At 63.5% G+C, this 15246-nt stretch overlaps 1 protein-coding gene across 1 annotated transcript; it reads right to left on the reverse strand.

Moving 5' to 3' along the window:
• Positions 1-3939: 3939 nt before the first annotated feature.
• Positions 3940-14035, reverse strand: LRPAP1 (LDL receptor related protein associated protein 1). Its single transcript, XM_066385224.1, has 8 exons — positions 13745-14035; positions 10934-11078; positions 9009-9133; positions 7641-7761; positions 6627-6788; positions 6129-6211; positions 5657-5833; positions 3940-4270 (listed from the first exon to the last, which is right to left on the reverse strand). Exons 1-8 carry the CDS (start codon positions 13958-13960, stop codon positions 4208-4210), a joined length of 1092 nt encoding a protein of 363 aa, XP_066241321.1. The 5' UTR covers positions 13961-14035; the 3' UTR covers positions 3940-4207.
• Positions 14036-15246: the final 1211 nt, after the last annotated feature.

Below are 15246 nucleotides of genomic sequence, written 5' to 3' on the forward strand. Positions count from 1 at the left end.
CAGCTTGCTTTCTTGTGCTGTGTCTGCGGTGGGCAGAGGCTTCGCCTGGCGGCCCCTGGGCAGCTTGAGCATCTTGACATGGCCGAGGACTCAAGGCCGGGCTTAGCCCCCCTCTGGAGGGACCGGCGGGGGCTCCCGTCTCCTCCCAATGGTGCTCACGGCTTTGGAGGACCACTGAGCACTTTCATGACTCAAGTGACCGAGGGCTGGCTCTGGCCCCGCTGGCCCTCGGGGGTCTGCACACTGCTGGGAGGTTTCCAGAGTGGTGGTGGGCTTCCTGCCCTTCCTCCTGAGGCCTGGGGCATGAGAGGGCAGCCCTGGCTGGACCCTCCTACCATGCTATCGGAGAGGAGGTGGGGTTCCACTCTGCCTGGGGGGTGCTCCAGCCACAGCCCCCGAGACCCACCCTTCCCTTCTCCCCTCCCATCCCTCCATCACCCACCCGTATCCCTCCTTCCCACCCACGCCCAGCCCACCGAGACACAGCGAGACCTTGGGAGCCTGCCCGCCCACGGGGAGTGCCAGGGGCTGGTGCTCGGGCGTCCTCCCCTCAGCTCCTCAGCGGGGCCTCTCGGGGTGCCAGTCTCCGGGGCACAGCCTCCTGGGAGCCAGGGTGGTGGAAGCAGGCTCGGCCCGGAGCCCTGGGGCGGGCTGCAGTCAGGCTCCGTGCTGAGCAGCCTCTGCCCTGGACCTGGGACAGGGTTCTAAGGGGGCAGGACTCGCCTTTTGAGCTGCAAATGGGGGGGGGGCAGGCACCCTGCTGCAGGGCTCTACCGGTGCTGGGGTCCCCTCTGGTGGGGGACGCTTATGCTGGCCTCAGGAAAGAAAATGGGGCATCTGCCAGAGTTGCCAGACACCAGCAAGAGAAGAGGTCGGGGCTACGACCTCATGCCACTTATTCTGACAACGTCAAGGGTATTCCCTGACAAACACTTTTAAAAAAAGACACAAGGATGAGAAAATCTAAACAGCCCCATATCTATTTTTTTTAAAAATTAACTTCTTAATCAAAAGACTCAGCACAAGGAAAGTTCTAGGCCGAGGTGGCGTCAGCACACATTCGACCACACGCTCAAGAAACAACCCAACGGCAGCAGGGCGCAGGGACCGGCAGGTTTCCCCTCGGTCTGGCCAGCCTGCCGCCCACACTGCACGTGACGAGGCACGGAGAAGGGCGGGGCCGCGGGCGGTCCCCAGAGGACACAGCCACGCCCCTGAGCGACGCGTGCACGTCCGACCCACTCACAGGAACGCACAGGTCACTGCGTGTTCTGCACGGAGCGTCCGTGTGAGCTGCTGCAGCGACTCCGTGAGGAGCAAGCCTCATCGGGCAGGTGCTTGAGCGGCACCGCCAGCCCGTGGCCCACATTTGTGAGGAGCTCAGCGACGCGGGAGGGGATGTCCTCCCTTTCCGCGGCCCATGAGAACCTCACTGCCCGCTGCGTCTGGCTGAAGGGCCACCGCAGCGACTCCACCGCAGGAAGACGCGCTGTCCTCTTGGCCCCTGCTGCCCACGGGGACGGGCGAGGTGAGCACCGCTCACACCGATGGAGGGACCACCGCCTGTGAACTGAGGGGACAGGGAGGAAGGTCCTCCCGGGGAACAGACCACTCAGACATGAACTGAAAGCACTCCTCACAACAGATATCTGACAGCGGGAGTGAAGCCGGTGAGGGCACGAAGGCCCGTGGACAGGAAACAGCACTTTGTGGCCAAGAACGAAGGAGCCCGTACAGCGTCCGAGGCTGGGGAGGCCCAGCGCCACCACGACGTCAGCCTCCCCGAGTGGACGACGTCAGCAAGGCATTCCGACCAGAACTCTAGTAGGCTTTTCCGTAAAAACTCAGCTGATTCTAAAACGCCCGAGCATGTGAGGAGACTGCGCACTCCCTGCTCTCACGACGCACCACAGAGCGGCCGTGGCCGAGGGGACGGGACCGCTAGGGACACGCACCTGCACGCCCGCCCACTTGACTCCTGACAAAGGCGCCAAACCCCACCAGTGGACAGAGGAAACGTCTGCGTAACAGCTGGGGCTGCAGCGTAAGGATGACGTGAGCTGGACCTCCCACGAGATCTGGGCATGATTTCTTCACAACAGGGGACACCTGTGTGCCCGGACTGAGTCAGCAACCAAAAGGAGCCTGTCCCCAAGGGCCCAGCAGCCGGGTGAGCTCAGACGCTGGTGGGAGCGAGCAGACAGACACCCTGACGGTCTACTCCACCGACAGGGCACGCAGAACAGGCACTGTGACCAGCCTCAGAGAGGACGGCTTTCTGTCTGGTACTGCTGATGGCTGTTGGGTCATTAGTCGTCGGCCTGAGACCGAGGGTGTTTTTGTGTGTAACCCCCCCCCCCATCTTCTCTCTCACAAAATAACCTAAAATACCACACAAAACAACTCCAGTTAGAGGCCACTAAACACCTACAACTGGGGAGCACCCACTAGGCAGCAGCTAGTACCCTCACGCCACCTGCCAACAGGAACGAGGGCGGCCCCTTTGCACGTCAGTCTAATGCACATGGGGGATCCGCCCACACTACACCCGGGAGCCAGAAAATGTGCTCGGGCACACGCACACACTCAGAGCACGCCCACCACAGCCATCTCCAACCGGCAGTACCGTCCCAAACTGGAAACACCAATATTCACCCACAGCGGGAAGACTGAGACCCGAGTGGCAGCTGTGTGTGGACTAGACAGCCGTGAAAAGGAGCCCCTCCCAGCACACTCCCCCCTCATGTCCGTTTAGTTCAAACAGGGAAATACAACCACCTCACTGGGGCCAAGACTGGCTTCTTCGTCCATCTGGGATGTCTTAATAGATTAAACTGGTGGCCTAAGCGCTTATTTCTACCCTGGTGGGAATCCAAGATGGAGGACTGGCAGATTGGGTGTCTGACGAGAACCCCCTGCCCGGCAGACTTGACTCCCGTCATCTTACATGGCAGGATGGTGACGGAGCTCCTGGGGTCTCTTTTACTAAGGGTGCTAACCCCACCCATGGGGGCCCCACCCTCATGACCCAGTCACCTCCCACAGGTCCCATCTATGAATACCATCACCGGGGTGGACGTTTGCGGGGGGGGGGACGATGATGACACAGCCACGTGCTTAGCTGTAGGGAGGAGTGTTGGATGGGGTCTTTGGATTCTGGTGTCCTCTCCTGGGGTGGGCTCCCCAGCACTCATGTGGGAGGACTCCCTGAGCTGCAGGTGGGCGTGTGCACTCCTGTGAAAGGCAAAAGCAATGTGCCCCCCACCCCCGCTCCCATCTCGGCCACTTCCTCCAGAGCAGGGGCCGTGACAGACCACAGCACGTGTCCTCCTCTACTCACCGCCATGCCCTGGGCCCCAGAACCCAAGTGTGTGGCCTGGTGAGGCCACGAGGGACACATCAGCTGACCCAGCCAATGGCAGACGTGACAGAGGCCAGGGCTGCACTGAGACACCTGTTGGGGACACCTCCCTTCTCTTGTCACAGCAGCCCGACCAAGTCCTAGTGTTCCGCCCTTGATTTCTCAGAATAGACGTTTCATGGACCTCAGTGTTGTTGCTGGGTTCAGAAGGGTCAAGACTCTTCCAGGTGCAAACTTGGGAACCGCGGAGCCCCACCTCCCAGACCTCTGCCCTGGCGAGAGCTGGGCATGTCTGTCGGACACGCAGGCCTTGCAGGCTTTTCCCACAGGGGTGGGCAAAAACCGCCCAGAGCCAGCCGGGCTGTGAGCCCAGCCTGACCAGAGCCCGCCGGCCCTCCCCTCCCCTTGACCGACAGAAGAACAGGGAATGGGGCGTGGGGGTGACGCGGGGGCATTCAGGCTGGCAGTGACCCAGAGCCACTGACCACGCCCAGGGCTGAGGTCAAGACGGGCTAGCCAAGGCTGGGCAGCAGACACAGTGACAGCCAGGGACACATCAGATCGCTGACACGTTAGTTGTCGACAGGACGTCTGTATTCGGTCTTCTCAACGGCAGGTCCCCAAGGTCGATGCACAGTGACACTGCACCCGAGGACGCCTCAGCGGGCAGCTGCAACCCGCCCCGGGCACAGGGGCAGCGGCACTGCCGGGGTCGGCGGGGGCAGCTCGCAGGCCCTCGCTGAGCACCCCCCCCCAGGCCACGCCGCCCCGAGGGCTTGTTCACGCGGACACCGCCCACAGCACCCGCCCGTGTCAGGGAGTCCAGAGCTGGCCGCTCTCGGGCCCTCAGAGCTCGTTGTGGCGTGCTCTCGAGATCCGGCTGGACAGGTCCTGGAGGTGCTTCTTCACCTGCAAGGAGCAGCTTGGTGAGACGGGCCCCGGGGGGGGGGACACAGCCTGACAGGGTCCCGCTCAGCCTTGCCCCTCACTCACCACCCAGAAACCCTCACAGATAAGCCACGGCAGCAGCGCAATGGTCACTACCAACTAGGAGAAAACCGGAGCTGGGGGCCCAGCACCCCACCAGCCGGGACTTGCTCGAGAGGCGGCCTTCCAACCCGTCGCCACGCAGGGCCTGTCTGGGGCCAGTCAGGGAGCCCGCTGGGCTGGGCGGCCTGGCCTCACCCTACAGCGCTGGCCGGCTGGCTGGGAGGCACGGCTCTCATGCGCCCCAGTTCCCCCGAGTGCGAGTCCGTCCCACACGCATCCCTCCCCATCTGCCACAGGTCACGGGTCAGTTTGCGAGCCGACTGCCCACGCGTCGTGGCACTGGGAGTCTCCCTCACGCTGCCAGGTGCAGGCACAGGCCCACAGTCCTCTTTCGGGGAACCTGGTCTCTATCCTGCCGTCCGGCTGGGGCACAGGCACGGGCTCCCCTGCCCCGGCCCCCTGTGCCCCCCTCTTCCCTGAAGCCACACCAGAGGTTCTCTGGGTAAAGGCCCCTTCGTGTTTCAGTACCTGGAAGATGCCCACAAGTGAGCTAAACAGCAACCCTGCTGGGAGGGCCGCTTGAATGTTCACAGAGCCCCGGGCAATGGCTGGTCTGGGGCCACTGGCTCCCACCTTCAGAGGGCCCGTTTCCTGAGGGGCCAAGCATGGCCCCCCATGTACGGAGGAATTCTCAGGACACAGCTGCCTCCGTGCGTGCTCAGGAGATGCCACAGCCACCGCAGGCCCCTCGTTCAGGACCTTCAGAACCACTGACCGGCCACCCACTTCCGGGGCAGGAAGCTAGTTGTGCGGCTGGAAGAGCCCCAGCCCCAGCCCCACCCTGCCCACCGGCCCTGGGTGTGTGCCCACAACCCCTGTCCGTCCCCTGGGGAAGAGCACAGTGGACACGGGCCCAGCGCAGAGGGCCCAGCGGGTGCGCAGGCAGAGCCAGGAAGTGTCAGCCTCCTGTCCCCTGGGGAAGAGCAGAGTGGAACACGGGCCCAGCGGGTGCGCAGGCAGAGCCAGGAAGTGCCAGCCTCCTGTCCCCTGGGGAAGAGCAGAGTGGAACACGGGCCCAGCGCAGAGGGCCCAGCGTGTGCGCAGGCAGAGCCAGGAAGTGCCGGCCTCCTGCCCCCTGGGGAAGAGCAGAGTGGAACACAGGCCCAGCGCAGAGGGCCCAGCGGGTGCGCAGGCAGAGCCAGGAAGTGCCGGCCTCCTGTCCCCTCAGGGCCACGGGGCTGCTTCCAGCACGCTCTAGCGGGGCAGAGGGGAGCCCCCCCAGGAGGCTGGAGCCTGGCCGCCCACCTTGTAGCCCAGCTCCTTGGTCCTCTCCTCCAGCATGGCGTAGCGCTCCTTGTTGCGGCTCACGTGCTCGTGGTCCCCAAAACGCTCCACGTGCTGCAGCTTCTGATGGGAGATCTCCAGCTGCTTCCGGTAGTGGTTGTGCTTCTCGATCTTCACCTCAAAGTGCTTCAGCTCCTCCTGGAAGGACGTCTAAGCAACTGAGCTTCCCCAACACTCTTCCTGTCCAGAGCCCGCCCTGCCGGCCAGCACCAGGGCCCCGTGCAGCCCGCGGCTCAGCCAGCACACCAGGCTCACCAGGCCCAGCCGGCCCCGCCCCGGCAGCACACGGCGGTCCACACAGCCACCCGACAGAGGGACGCGGAGGGCGGGAGAAGGCCCCTGCGCGGTGGTGACCGCTCCCACTGAAGAGCAAGCAGCAGACGAGCTGAGCGAGCGCCAGCACCTCCCCCACGCCCCTGCCCGCGCCCCTCACCCGAAAGGACTCCAGCTCCTTCTCCGTGAAGTTGGCCGACCGCGCCAGGTCCCACAGGTCAATCACCCGCGGCTCCTCGAACTCTGCGGGGAGCAAGGCAACCTCAGTGAGGCGCACGGCGGCCTCCTGCGAGGCCCAGGCCACGCCCCCACCCAGCCGCCAGCAGTGTGTGTGCAGGTGTGAGCATGTGCCGTGCCACCTGGGTGCAGGTGTGTGCCGCGCCCTTGGAAGCAAACGGGCAGCCTGCAGGCGCTCAGCCCATGGCTTGCAGGACCGGCCGGCACATGGCCAACTTCTCGCCTCGCCCTCCCACCCGCAGCCTCCTGCAGCCTGGCCACTGTGAGCCGCGGACGGGGAGCTCAGGAGAGCGCTGGTGCAAACAGGCCTCCACACGAGACGGTCACTGCAGCTAAGCAGCTCCTGACACGAGGGCTCAGGGGACGTGATGAACGGGAAGGGGACGGCCGAGGGAGAGCCACCCAGCGTGCCCGCGCTCACCAGCCTCGGAGCCGTAGCCCTGGTGGCTGACCTTCCGCAGCCGGTCGTAGCCCTGGCTGATGCCCCGCAGCCGGTCCTTGAGCTCCGCGTGCCTGCTCTGCAGCACGGCCTCCTCCTGCACGCGGCTCATGTCCGAGGGGCTGATGGCGTTCTCGTGAACCTCTGCGGGGCGCGGCGGCGGGGGGAGGCCGGTGAGGACCCGGGCCTGGGGCCAGCAGCCGCCACGCCAGCCCTGCGCCACTGGGGGAGTCGCGTTCTGGGGGGTCTCTCCTCTGCAGGCTCTGTGGCTCCTAAGCAGCCCGACCCTTCCCGTGAGATGTGTGGACACTAGAACCCCGCTCCACGAGGCCCCTTCAGAAGGACAGTCCGCTCACCAGGTTCCCCGAAGCCAGCAGTCCCCCAGCGTGCTGACTTTTTGACCGCGGCAGCCCACGCGTTTGGGGGGACTGAGACTCAACAACAGAGGGAACACAGAGATCACCCTGCGAAAACTACGTGTCTGTGGGAGAGGTGGCCAGTGGTGCCCTGAGTTACTACAGTCTGCACCTGAGCACATGTCCCTGCCGCTGTCAGGGGCGCCCTGATGGGTTCCCAGGCAGCGATTCCTACTCAGGAAACTGGATGGACAGCCCCAGCCGGCTGGCTCAGCAGATGGACATCCCGGGTTCGATTCCCGGCCAGGGCACACAGGAGAAGCGCCCACCTGCTTCTCCACCCTCCCCCTCTCCTTCCTCTCTGTCTCTCTCTTCCCCTCCTGCAGCCAAGGCTCCACTAGAGTTGGCCCGGGCGCTGGGGATGGCTCCATGGCCTCTGCCTCGGGCGCTAGAATGGCTCTGGATGCAACAGAGCATTGCCCCTGGTGGGCGTGCCAGGTGGATCCCAGTCGGGAGCTGTGCTCCTCTCACTAAATAAACAGAATAAAAACCTGGGTGGACGAGGGAGCAGCAGCATCCCCCTCTCCCCAGCTCCCCAGAGCGCCAGGAACTGGGCACCCACGGGGCAGGGCAGGCGCACCTTCTGTCCGGCTCAGGGCCTCCAGCAGGATGTTGTACTCGCGGACCTTCTCTCTGTGGTGCTGGAACTCCCGCCAGAGCTTGTCTAGCTCCTCCCTGGAGAACTTCCCAGAGGTCTTCGCCTGGAAGAGAGCCCCGGGCCATGCTCACCACCCACACCTCAGCACCGTCCCCCTGCCCCAGGGCCGTGGGCCACAGGGTCACACAGGTCTGGGCTCCAGAGACCCCCCCCCCCGCTCTAGCTCGTGACTGGGTAGAGCTGATGGATAAAGGGGTGTGAAGTAAGTGCCCAGGCCACCACCGTGCAACATCGAGGTTTGCACCCCCAGGGAGGGCACCTCTCAGTGTCCCGGACGCCACCTGCAGGATCCAACCCCACTGAACACAGGCAGAGTGGAGCTGTGCCGCCCCGTGCACCAGCAGCTCTGTGTGCGGTGAGCTATACCGCCCCGTGCGCCAGCAGCTCTGTGTGCGGTGAGCTATACCGCCCCGGGCACCAGCAGGTGTGTGTGCGGTGAGCTATACCGCCCCGGGCACCAGCAGGTGTGTGTGCGGTGAGCTATACCGCCCCGGGCACCAGCAGGTGTGTGTGCGGTGAGCTATACCGCCCCGTGCACCAGCAGCCGTGTGTGTGGTGAGCTATACCGCCCCGGGCACCAGCAGCCGTGTGTGTGGTGAGCCGTGCCGCCCCGTGCACCAGCAGCCGTGTGTGTGGTGAGCTATACCGTCCCGGGCACCAGCAGCCGTGTGTGTGTTGAGCCGTGCCGCCCCGTGCACCAGCAGCCGTGTGTGTGGTGAGCTGTACCGCCCCGGGCACCAGCAGCCGTGTGTGTGGTGAGCCGTGCCGCCCCGGGCACCAGCAGCCGTGTGTGTGGTGAGCCGTGCCGCCCCGTGCACCAGCAGCCGTGTGTGTGGTGAGCCGTGCCGCCCCGTGCACCAGCAGCCGTGTGTGTGGTGAGCCGTGCCGCCCCGTGCACCAGCAGCCGTGTGTGTGGTGAGCCGTGCCGCCCCGGGCACCAGCAGGTGTGTGTGTGGTGAGCTATACCGCCCCGGGCACCAGCAGCCGTGTGCGCGGTGAGCTATACCGCCCCGGGCACCAGCAGCTGTGTGTGTGGTGAGCTATACCGCCCCGGGCACCAGCAGCTGTGTGTGCCCTCCCTACCCAGCTCCGCCACAGAGCCCCAGCTCCAGCTGGGCCAGCACGGGGACAGGGACGGGGAGACGGGACCAAGAGACACAGCAGTCTCCCGGAGACCCCGCCAGAGCAGAGGCTGCACGCTCCACACACTATGAACGGTGGCGCAGGGCCCAGCAGCCCGATTCTCGCAGGGAGGGCACCCGTGTTGGGTCCACAGGAAGCGCGGGGTACCTTGTGCCACAGCTTCTCCAGCCTGGGGTCCTCCAGGCTGTCCTGCTCGGTGCCATCGCTGAGCGAGTTTCCACTGAGCGCCTGGGCGTCCTTCCTCCCGTCCAGACGGTACTTGGCCAGGATGACTAGGGCAGGAGTGGGGTCAGGTGAGGCAGGTCCTGGGCCAGAGGGGCAGTCGGAGCAGCTGGGCCCTGCCAGCTAGCCAGATCTGCCTCCATGTCCCACAGGCTCCCTCTGCCCATGAGGCTTCTGGTAACCACCCAGGACCCAGCAGAACAAAGACAAACCTGGGGCCCCGCCCCCGCCAGCGTGTCCAGTGGCTGAGGAGACCCACTTCCCCCCTGACACTGGCTACTTACTTCCTGGCTCCCCTCACATCTGGTTGGAACAGGAGTTGTTACCAGTGGGGCCATTTTTACAGATCAATATCACAGATTTTCAAAACCAAAATGTGCAGCCCACTCTGGTGCGTGCAGGAGCGATCGCAGCGCAGAGTGGAGGGTGTAGCCGGGGGTGGGGGCTTTCCTGTCACCATGTCACACTTCTGTCTGGAAGGAGAGGTTTTTTACAGAAGAAACCTCGGTGGCAGCAACTTCCAACAAAAGGTTGGTGGAGACTGACCAGGTGGTGGCGCAGTGGATAGAGCGTCAGACTGGGATGCGGAGGACCCAGGTTCGAGACCCCGAGGTCGCCAGCTTGAGTGAGGGCTCATCTGGTTTGAGCAAAAGCTCACCAGCTTGAGCCCAAGGCCGCTGGCTTGAGCAAGGGGTTACTCGGTCTGCTAAAGGCCCACGGTCAAGGCACATATGAGAAAGCAATCAATGAACTATGGTGTCGCAACAAAAAACTAATGATTGATGCTTCTCATCTCTCTCAGTTCTTGTCTGTCTGTCCCTGTCTATCCCTCTCTCTGACTCTTTAAAAAAAAAAAAAAGGCTGGTGGAGGCCAAGAGGGAGGGCGGGCCACCAACCTGCAATGTCCCCGTCAAGGTGGGGACGCGACCAGGCCGCTCCTCAGTCCTGCAGGCACCGCGCCGGCCCCAGCCCTCCGCTCCTCGCGGGGCCCCATCACTCGTGCTGGGCCTCTCAGCCCACCCTGGCCGCTGGCACCACACGGGGCAGGTGCCCAGCGGGGCCCCAGAAAGCAGCTAGCTCTCCAGGTGGGTCTCCCCGGGAATTCAGGGCCAGGCCAGGCGTCCCTGCCCGTCCAGCCTTTCCCCCCCCTCCGCTGGCAGTGGGGGTGCCTGGTCCTCCTTGCTCCGAGGGCTGGGGTCCTCCCGGGCGGCTGACTCTGGCTCCGCCGTGCCTTCCAGGACATCAACTGGGCCTCCCCCGACCCCTGGTCTGGTCTTCCTCAGAAACCAGTGCCGGGCTTCCCTTCCCCCGCACTCCGTTCTTGCCACCCCAAACCCAACTCCTGGTGGGGTCACATGCCGGACAGGGAGGCCAAGGCCACGCCCCCCGCACCCGCTCCTTGCCCCGGGGCCCGCCCTGGGCGGTGCCAGCCTGCTCTCGGCTCCTAGGGGCCTGCTTCCCCGTCTCAGACCTCACTCCTAAGCTCAGCTCCCCGAGGACTCGAGGCCGAGCCATGCGGAGGGTCCACTCCTGGTGCTCCTGTGAGCTCCGGGCTTTCCTAGCGCCCCACACCTGTCCAGTCCCCTTCCTCAACTGCAGGAGGCCCGCCACAGAGCCACCGGGAGCTGCCCCCGCCACGCGACCCTGGCCAGTGGGGACACACAAGCGCATACACTTATCGACTCCTCAAACCACGTCACCAAGACCTATATTCAACATGTCATCTACTCCTGAAAGGAGCAAGAAAGAGGCTGCTTGGCGCTCCTGACACGCGGGGCCCGTGCGCACCCCACCCGCAAACTGCGCCCCGGCGAGCAGCCGGCCAGGGGGGCTGGCAGCAAGGACGATACCGTTCAGGTTGCGTATAAGCTTTGCTTCTCTCTCCCCGTCTTCATCCAAGCCTTCGGCCTTCAGCTTCTTCCAGGCGAACTCGTCCCTTTCTTGTATCTTCAGGTCGGCGTGGAGCTCGGACAGTTCCACAGGAGAAAGCTGCAGCTGGGGGCAGGGACAGCGGACACCCGACAGTCAGCCGCAGGATGACCCAACGACAGAGCCCGGGAGAGAGGCGACCGGGAGCCGAGCCAGGGTCCCAGCCCTTCCACCGTGCACACGTTCCTGCGGAGCGCGTCAGAGGGACAGCGGCCGCCCTGTGAGGACCCCTGGCCTAGCCTGAACCGTCCACAGCACAGCCCGGTCTAGACATCCCAGGTCCCCAGGGGGTCACCTGCTGTCAGGGGCTGGAGCCTGAGGGCAAAGGAGGGGAGCTGGCTGCAGAGGGTGGCTCCTGTCAGTGGACACCCCAGCTGCACTCCCTGGACCCTGGGGACAGTCACCTGGGTCAACAGGGTGGGAGGACGCAGGGGCATGAATGCGGGGCTTGGTGAAGACACCAGTCCTTGCATCATGAAACTGCAACTATTGGAAGGGACAGAAAGCTAAATTTATAGAAGACATCCCCAAAACCTCCCCCACGGTTCCCAGGGACACTGGCGGGAGGCACTCCCCTGTGGGCGGGGCGCCACGCTGGGAGCCCGCTGACGAAGGGGCTGAGTGTGGCGGGACCTCTACTTCCTGAGAGATCCTGCCCCCTGCTTGGCCCATGAGGACCCCTCCAAGTCTGGGCCACCACCATCTCACCTGGCTGAAATGACATGTGACGATTTGTGCCAGTTCCACTGAACTGGCGGCTTTAAAAACCAATCAGTACACATGCATGAAAGATGGCCCGCCTCCAAGGAACTCGCTAGGGACTCCCAATGTCAGACCAGGGCCGGGGTGTGGGGCCCCCTCAGGGTCTGGTGCCACCCAGCCGCCGGCTGTCCTGTGGAAAGAGCCCCTTCCTGGGCAAGCTTGAGCTGGACGCATGTGCCCATTTACAGGAGGAGGGAGGGAAGCCCCCCCTCCCCCCATGCTGGAACCTTTGATGAGCTTTAGGTCTGGGCAGGAAGCCACTGGGCAGACCTCACACAGGACCTCACCACCAAGGTGGGCAAAGCTGGGCATCTCAGGCCTCCGCGGGCCAGAGGTCACTGGAAATGGGTCTGAATTGTGGTCCCAGACAGAGTGGAGATAAAGAACAGAGGCCCTTAAAGACCGTAATCTCAGACCAGTTACCTCCCCTGACGACCTGCACTCTCAGGCAGTTCTGGAGTGGAGGGTGGCGGAGGCCAGCCGGGGTCTGAGCTGGGGCTGGTCCCCAGCAGGACCTCTGTGGTGCGAGGAGGGACCCCCGGCCCCCAGACCTCTGCTGCAGATTCTGTGCGAACACCCGGCACCCACTCTCTGGATTCTTTTTAATAGCTCTTTAAATTACAGTTAAACGTTAATGCCTCTTGCGAAAAGAACTAGTTAACAGAAGCCAGATGCAAAGCAGACTCTGTCCAATGTTAAACAGTGGAGTAAATCATCAACAACACTGGGACAAGCGGTACACCGGAACAAAGCCACTCGGCAGGAACAAGAAGGTATGCGTGCGGTGTAGACTGTGGTGACGGTCCCTCAGGTGCACTAAACACGCACAGCCAGTCACCTCTGGACAACGGGATTAAAAAGAAACTACTGAGAACTGGTGTCCACCAAGCCTCTCCTCCAGCCATGGCTCTGGTCTACGGCTAAGGTGGTGAGCAGGAATTGAAGGAGGCCGGGGGGTGTGCTGGCTGCCAGGCTGTGCCAGCCCCCCCCCATGCAGATCTGGGAACCCTCACAGGCCTCCAGCACCCCCCCCCCAGCTCACTGCCCTCCCCCACCTCCTGGTATGCTGGGGAGGCTGCTCCCCAGCCTGTCCTTCCAGAACCCCTCCTGGACCAGAGGGACGCAGTGCCCCAGAGGGACAGGCCACAGGTGGCACAGGGACAGAGAGGGGTTCGGACACAATCTCCCCCCCCTCCCTGGGCCTCCCTCCTGGGAGGACAAACTCTTCAACAGTTGTGATCACAAAGTGAGAACAGAACCCTTGGCAGGACCTGGAGCTCAGGACAGGGGAACGCAAGCGTTCAGCTTGAGTGGTGACGGCTTCGGTTACGGTCACTGGGCTTAATGGCTGACCAGGTAAAAGCTTGTTCCAGGACCTGGGATAGCTGAACGGGCCCACACGACTTCAGGAGACCCGCGAGTGACCTACCTTAGTGCCCCAGGGGGTTGCAAGCATGGACGGGGCTGAAAACGCTCGCTGGCTAGGATCCCGTTAGCTTTGACTATCATGAGACTGACTCTTCCCAGAGATTCTAAAACCCTTCCCACCCCGTTCTTCCCCTTAAAGAAAGGCTGCCTGCGGATATAAGGGGTTGGGATGATTTGGGAATGTCACCCCCGTCTGCCCAGATCGCCGGTCACCTGAACACAGCGCCCACGAGGATTCAAGCCCCCGTCTCTACTTCTTGGGCTGGACTGGTGACAGGCCGCCCGGGCTCCCCTATTCTGGGTTCACTCCCAGGACCTTGACCCTGACTGGGCCCGGGGGGCGACCCCCACCTGACACGCCGCCCCCGGAGGCCCGTGGGGCCAGCCCCGAGGTCAGGGGCAGCCCCGCCCGCAGCGCCCCAAGCACCGGCAACCCGGAGGAGCCGGACCGCTTCCCGAGTCGAGGCTGCAAGGCCGGACGAGGAAGCGGCGCCCGCAGCCCCTGCCTGGAGGCGCCTCCCCAGCCCGGGACCGCCGCTCACCCGCTGCGCCTTCTCCCACAGCTGGTTCAGCTTCTCCATGCGGAACTCGCCGCTGGGCTCGCGCCGCGCGGGCCGCTCGGGTTCGTTCTCCTCCCGCGAGTACTTGCCGCCATGGCCCGCCGCCGGCCAGGGCCGCAGCAGCAGCAGCAGCAGCAGCAGCAATGGCGGGGATGCCAGGAACCCCCGAGAACCAGGTGCGACCCTCCGCGACGCCATCTTCCTCCGCCGGCCGCGGAGACCCCGTAGGGCGCGTCCAGGACAACCCACTGGGCCCCGCCCCTGGCCTCGCTCCACCCCCGCCGCGCTGCCTCCTGGGAATTGTAGTCTATCCCTTGTGCAGGTGGCCCACTCGAAGCCTCCGAGGGACTACAACGTCCGGAAGCCCTGCGGAGGCACGTGGGCGTTTCCTAGGCAACCATGCCGCGGCCTGGTGACTACGCTAGGGCTGCGTGAACTGAGATGCGCGCTTGCCAAGAGCCTTGCTTGCTTGCGAGCGGAGGAGCCCACCTTGATCGCGGAAACCGAATGGTCGCCGGCCCGGTCCTCTCTACTCCTTAGAACTAGTGAATGGGAAAAAATCGGGACCGTGTCTTCCTGTGTCTGAGATCGTTCCTGCGTCACCTGATGTTGCATCTTCCTGGTCATGATGGGTTTGGGGGGAGGTGGTCCCTGCTCGTGGGCGCCCAGGTGTGCCTGTCGCTGCAGTAAGGAACCTGAGGACCCCCTGGTCCACTCCTTCCCTTAATAGAGGAAGAAAAGCGGAGGCCGGGGCTCTGGGCATCCTCTCCCTGTCCCCGCGGGACGTTCCCCCCTGTGGCGCACGCGCCCCAACACTGTCCGAACTGCGTCAGACACGTCCTCTGTACATTTGTTCTGTGTTAGAGAAATCTGGGTACTTGTCTCATTTCTTCCCACCTGAACCTTTTACTAAATCAGCAAAAGTCAACACGGGCCATGTGTTGGGGGCTGGGCAGTGTCCTGGAGGTAGACGGGCAAACAAAGCTTAAGGAGCGAGACACAGATGGTTGCCTCCAAGTCGCTCGATAGACAAGTGGCCTGAGATGTCCGGTCGGGTGGAGGAGGCCCCAGTGAGGTGCTCTGGGGCTTGGAGAAGGGGCAGGGTGAGCCCATCTGGCACAACTGACCTGAAGGGCGGCTGAAGGTGGTATAGCTTGTGCCTGCGAGGGAGACACTCCTAGTTTGAGGGACGCTGCTGAGGACAAAGGCAGGGGGTGGAGAAAACCTGGGCATCTTGGGAGGAAATCAGTATTGAGTTATTTTTAAATTGTGCTCTGTGTTGTTCCAGACAGGGTTTAAGGTGCCGGGAACCAAGGACTGATTTGCTGTATGTCGACTGAAAAATAATATTGACTTGGTATTTTGTCACCAAAAAAAGGATTTAATTGGGAAAAAGAAAGGGCTGCAACCCAGGGCATGCAGACTCTGGCAACATACATACTCTAGCCGGAGCTCCAAGATGGAGAGGAGCTTATGGAAGAAAA

The sequence above is a fragment of the Saccopteryx leptura genome, chromosome 5 (genome assembly GCF_036850995.1).
Source record: "Saccopteryx leptura isolate mSacLep1 chromosome 5, mSacLep1_pri_phased_curated, whole genome shotgun sequence".
Classification (NCBI taxonomy): Eukaryota; Metazoa; Chordata; class Mammalia; order Chiroptera; family Emballonuridae; genus Saccopteryx; species Saccopteryx leptura.